The sequence below is a fragment of the Poromitra crassiceps genome, assembly GCF_964638095.1.
Source record: "Poromitra crassiceps genome assembly, chromosome: 11".
In the NCBI taxonomy this organism is placed as follows: Eukaryota; Metazoa; Chordata; class Actinopteri; order Beryciformes; family Melamphaidae; genus Poromitra; species Poromitra crassiceps.
Genome location: NC_139643.1, coordinates 28247993 through 28253992, shown reverse-complemented (window position 1 = coordinate 28253992; position 6000 = coordinate 28247993). Strand labels below are relative to the sequence as shown.

General features: G+C 42.4%; 1 protein-coding gene across 2 annotated transcripts in view; it reads left to right on the top strand.

Annotated features, from left to right (window-relative positions):
• The window catches only part of adcy2b (adenylate cyclase 2b (brain)), a gene marked incomplete at its 5' end in the record, with an annotated part of 58322 nt that overhangs the window by 29901 nt on the left and 22421 nt on the right, over positions 1-6000 (top strand). For both annotated transcript variants that reach the window (XM_083646318.1, XM_083646317.1), the window contains one exon: positions 1287-1435. In XM_083646318.1, coding sequence (XP_083502444.1) covers positions 1287-1435 — 149 coding nt within the window. The remainder of the gene's footprint in view (positions 1-1286; positions 1436-6000) is intronic.

Genomic DNA, 6000 nt, shown 5'->3' with positions numbered 1-6000 from the left:
GCCTCAAACCTTTCTAGCTCAGAGTCTGCATTGCTCAAAGGTTCAACATGTATTTCCATTTGTGCAATAAAGGGTAAAATCTATGACGAGAGTGTTCCTGAATGAGTGGAGTTTGATAACAGAAAGGTTTTCAGCAACCTAAAACATCAGCAATAATCATCATGTCAGTCGTCGGAATCAAAGAGCAAGAAAGAGTCTTTCTAGACTCTCCATTTTGCACCGACAGTAGCCTCAATAGACCAGAATGCACTGCAGCTACAAGGCATTAAGGGTCACGGCTGCGATCACATGCTCCAGTGTTTGCTAACTAGTTGACTGGTTAGCTTTATGCCCATAAGCCCATAATTTATTGAAAGCAAGAAGACAGGTTGAGGTACTGTATAAGATGACCAGATTTCTGAAATAAAAATCAGGGACATTTCCAGTTCTGCAGTCATATATCATTAAAATGTTATTATTAAAAAAGGGGGACAATTTCAGTTTCATGTAGTTTGACCATGGTCCTGTAATAAGCGGGGCCAAACTTGGCCCGCGGGCCCCAAATTGGTCAGCACTGTGCTAGAGCCTCTGAAAGACAGTAATGTCGATCGCGGACGAGGAGTAGAAAATTGGGGACAGCTCCCGGCCGGGGACATGTCACCAACAACGGGGACTGTCCCCGGAAATCTGGGACGTCTGGTGAGAACACCAAAAAAAAGTGAATTCCAACACTGCATCCCAACATCCCTGTTGTTGATATCCAACAGTGGAAGACTATCTGAGTCTGAGCTAGTTTTCCTTTAGTGCATCTAAAAGCCAAAGATAGAAGCACAGGTGGGAGGTGAGCTGAAAGTGGAACATACTGTAGCTGTATCCATTTACAAAACCTGCTCCATTTCATTTCTCTGCCAGCCATGCTGTTATATGTTTGTTTATATATTATAGCCTACAGTATTTTTCATATGTATTATCTTTTATATTTGTCTCTCTGCCTCCATCTCCCTTCTCTAGTCCTCTCTGCTTCTATGTCATGGAAAATTAACACGAATAGCTAGCTACCTAATGTACCTATAGAGTTACCAGACTCTAAAAATCTATTTTAAAGGTGATATATTAAAAAATGAAAGAAAAAGGATTGTCTTTCAAGATTAAGATTAAGGGGCAGCTGTAGCTCAGGAGGTAGAGCGGGTCGTCCACTAATCACTTTGGATAAAAGAGGTCGGTGGTTTGATTCCCAGCTCCTCCAGTCTGCATGTCGAAGTATCCTTGGGCAAGACACACCCCCACTCTATCTATCTTATCTCTAGGAGCGCTTACTGTTATCCCTGCTGCCGGCCCACATAGCCCGGGTGATGAAAGCTGAGATCATCCAGCGGCTGCAGGGACCCAACTTTGGCCGAGCGGAGAGCACCAACAACTTCCACAACCTGTACGTGCAGCGGCACACCAACGTCAGGTAAACGACACCGCAGCCATACTGTGCTCAACTCCATACGATAAAGGTTATCATTTCTCCCATCAGCACTCATCCTTCATCCTCTTTTGTCAAGGTCAAGGTCAAGGTTACTTTATTTTTCTCCTGTGGGAGAAATGTGTCCTGGGTGAGAGGGAAAGTGCTGCATCACACACAGACACTGCTTTAAAGACACATTCAATGGTGTCACATCATGTGCAAACACTAGCCCAAGATAAATAAATAAATAAATAAATAAATAAATAAATAAATAAATAAATAAATAAATGGGGTAGTCACAGAGTCATTCACACTAATTAACCTTACAAGGCATACTTCTCAGACCATACGCGTCTCAATAGAATAACACAGTGGCTGAAATATTTCCTGAGTCTGATCCAAAATGTGACCGCGTCACCAGTATTCTACGAGAGGCAGTTCTACTGATTTCATCCCTATCAGATTTAGGACCCTGATGGGGAGGAACTCGTTCAAATATAATGCAGCGACTCAATGGAACATGTTACCTTCGTGCTTGAAACTGAGTGAGTCTATCTGCACTTTTAAGAAAGGCTTAAAAAAATGGTTACAAACATCCGCACTTTAAACCGTTTTATCCTGTCTTTTTTTAGTTCTTGAATTGGTTATTTATTTATGATATAGCTGGTCTTTTATTTTATTGATTGATATGTTTAGTTCTAGTTTTTATTTTTTTATTTTGGTAAATTATAAACTGAGTTAGTAATTTATCTTTTAATGGAGTTGTATTAGTTTTAAATTATGTTCCCACTTGCACTTCTTTGTTACACGTATTTACGTTGTCTGTCTTGTTTCCATGGGGACCACAATGGAAATAAGCCTTCGGGCTTTATTGTGTTTTTATCCTCGGTGATATGTTGTCTTATGTCCTGTTTTTATCACCAAATAAAGTCAATCAATCAATCAACCGCTGTGGAGAACCTCAAGCACATCTCACACATATGTACTGGTCCTGCCCAAAACTGCAAAGTTTCTGGGCTTCAGTGTTCGACACATTATCTACTGTTCTACATACACCACTACAACCATGCCCCCTACTAGCCATATTTGGCGAACCAGGTGAACCCCTACCATGCACAGTCCGAAATATAAATATCATCAGTTTCACAACACTTTTAGCAAAAAGAAGGTTATTATTATCCTGGAAATCTCCAAAACCAACCCTCCTTCTCCACTAATTGGCTGAATGATGTGATGTTCTTTCTAAGCTTGGAAAAAATTAAAGTCCCTGGAAACCAAAATCCACAAAAACGTTCTAACTATGTTATTTAGGGTCTTATGTTAGTAATTTTGTGCCTCCGAAATTATTATACATTACTTTCAACCCAAAGCCTTAAAATCGACACTTTTCTACAAGATTCTACAAGATACTTCCTCATTGAAGAGAGCAGTGCGCGAGGTGCTAAAATGCAGGAGCTTATGACGTCATAAGCTCTATATAACCTTTGTACACGTGTGCAATCCGCACCCACCCTCCTTTTGTCCGTTCTTTGCCCCCAGTGACAGCGCTCGCTCAGTATGTCTGCCTCCCTCCCACTCTGTGCCGAGCGCTATGCTTCTCTCTCTCTGTCTCTCTCTCTCTCTCTCTCTCTTCTCTCTCCTCTCTCTCTCTCCTCTCCTCTCTCTCTCTCTCTCTCCTCTCCTCTCCTCTCCTCTCTCTCTCTCTCTCTCTCCTCTCGTGTGAGAGAGAGCACAGAGAGAGACACAGCCTGGTGACGCGAGGTTACTCACACATACACACACACACACACGCTGTGCAGTCGCAGCAAGAGTCTCTCCCTCTCCGAGCAACGAACACACACACACACACACACACACACACACACACCGTGTGTGTGTGTTCAAATTTGGCTGGTGGCTTATTAACATAGGCTCCTGTGATGTGATGAACTCAAAATGCTAAATAATAATAAAATATTTCTGGTTTCCAGGGACTTTAAGTTCTCCCTTAGAGGATCCACTGATGGCTTTTTAAAGTGATGGGGGCCCTTTATTGAGTACTTTAACAACTTACACACTCCACACTAAGAAGTGAAGTGATCGTGGGATAGTTGCAACTTTCTCTCCTGAATGGTTGTGGTGGTGTATTCTTCATCTAGTGTGTTCATATGTATATTCATTTTTTTTTTTTTTTTTTTGCAAATGTGTGTAGATACAGTATAAACATTCTCAACGGGACCTATTAGATATGCTGGTATACTCATAACTTATTACTCACTTGTAATTAATTTTAAAGCCACTGACGAGTCTCTACCCCCCCCCTTCCTCCGCTTTTTTTTTCTTTTCTCATTTGGTGTTGTCTTATGTTTAGTTAGTCTGTTTTGTTTTGTTTGTCCTTTTTTCTTATGTTTCGAGCTTTGATGATATAATTTATGTATAAAAAAAGGGTGATCTGCTACAGATCAATGTACATGCTCTTATGCTACTGAATTGTGTTTCTGTCTATCACCAAGAAAAAAAAAAGAAAAAAAAAGAAAAAAAAAAAAAAGAATAACGCAGTGCAAAATGCAATAAACTATGGTGCAATAGGTTACAAACGGTACGATAAGCGTTTCTCCTCTCCACCCACGCTCACATTTTGATCGCTCCTATCCTCTTGGCTTCGTTCATCCCTCGTCTTTTCCCTGTAGGGTTAGCCCCCACAATGCCTCACTATCTTCTCCATATCTCATCTTCTTCTTATCCCTTTTTCTGTGCAGGGGACCCAATTCAATTCAGAGTTAATCCACCTTTAGTGTACTCTGAGGTCACTTTGCCAAATGAAGAGGAGCCTATACGTCCTGTATCCTCAATGACATCCCTACTGTGGGAGGAAGACGAGAGCTCGTAGAGGCAGCGCAGAGTAGAGCAAGCCAGGCTTACCACGAGAGCCTCTCCAAGGGATGTCCTCTAAAAAACCCATTTCCATCATGGCTGGAGCTTTACAGGATAAACAATATCACCGTGTCCCCTGGCGTGAAGTGTGGGATCAGGTGTGTGTGTGTGTGTGTGTGTGTGTGTGTGTGTGTGTGTGTGTGTGTGTGTGTGTGTGCGCGCGCGTGTGCGTGCGTGTGTGCGTGCGTGCGTGTGTGTGTGCGTGTGTGTGTGTGTGCGATGTGCATGTAAGCGTGTGTGTGTCTTCGTGCTGGTCTGCCCACGATCCTTCTAATAATAACATGCTCTCGCAGAGCCTGTCTCACAGTGGAGAGGACAATCTCACCACGGCACAGAATTGGTACCCAAGGACGGGTGGCGGTGTGCTTATTAGTTATTATTACATATTAGACTCAGCTGGCTCCTCTGACACCAGCCACTTTTTTTATTTGGAGAGCTAACCACCAGCTAATGCACCCATTATGTCCACAGCTCTCTGGACAGTGTTGAGAAGCATGATGACTGTAAGGTAGCAGTGCTTTCAGTGTGTTTTCAGTGTGGTTTTGCCAGAGTTTTTCCAGCATTCAATGCCGTTGCCTTTCTTTGGGAAATGCCCGGACACTTACAGACCGGCGCCAACATGGACGTCTGGAGAATTGGCTGTGTGCAATAATGTCTAAATATAATAGCCCAACAGATGGACTAAAGAGATATAGTCCTACTTGAAAAAGCTTGTTTTTGTGAGTCTGGCAAGCGAGCCTAGTGAGGGTGTGTAGATGCTTTCAGTACTGTCATACATCAAACGTGAGTCTGATGACGCAGATTTGTTTCTAAATTTAGGACGCTGTGACACAGGAGAGTGTAACCCCTCTGGTAATCCATAGCAATTGGGATTGCTGCTGCCAACTTTGTCTGATTTAGCAATTAGCACCTTATTATTTATTTATCAGAAGCAAGCAACTAACATCAATAGTGACTGTTTCTGACCACGGGGAACAATGTTAATTGTTGAATCCCAAGACATTTGGCAACAAATTGGTATGACACGGATTTTCACACTGATTTTGCACGACTTACGTAAGTCGTGCAAAATCAGTGTCATACCAATTTGTGGGAACATTTCTTGGGATTCCCCAAAGACGTCTGACGATCAGTGCTTCCATACAAAGAATAGTCGCCTCCCTCCGCTGCCACCAGGATTGTAACTAATGTTTATAGGCCTATATGCAGATTGATATGTCATCTATTGACTTTTTGAACAGCCAAAACACCACTACATATTGTAGCTAACTATGGATTTTGTTGCTGGTAAGGTTCAGTCATATTGAGCAAGGTGATCCAGAAATGGCTGCCATATATCAGAACATTTATTAAGACTGTCCATCATGCCATATTGAACTTTCTCCATGTACAGTACCAGATAATATCGTTAGCAAGGTAACAAACTGACATTATCTAACAAATTGCTATATTTATCAGATGAAATGATCCCCGTTCCCAGTCAAAAACAGCACAGGAATCGGCAATACGAGGAATCAGCCGAGCAGCATTTTGGTAAACAAACCGCGTCACTGGGTGGCAACGGCAATGGAACCCTATGGAGCGTGAGCTTTGGGAGGCTTGAGTGTCTGACTCTAGCCGGCTGACTCTGTTTACATTTTAAAAACTGCGACAGT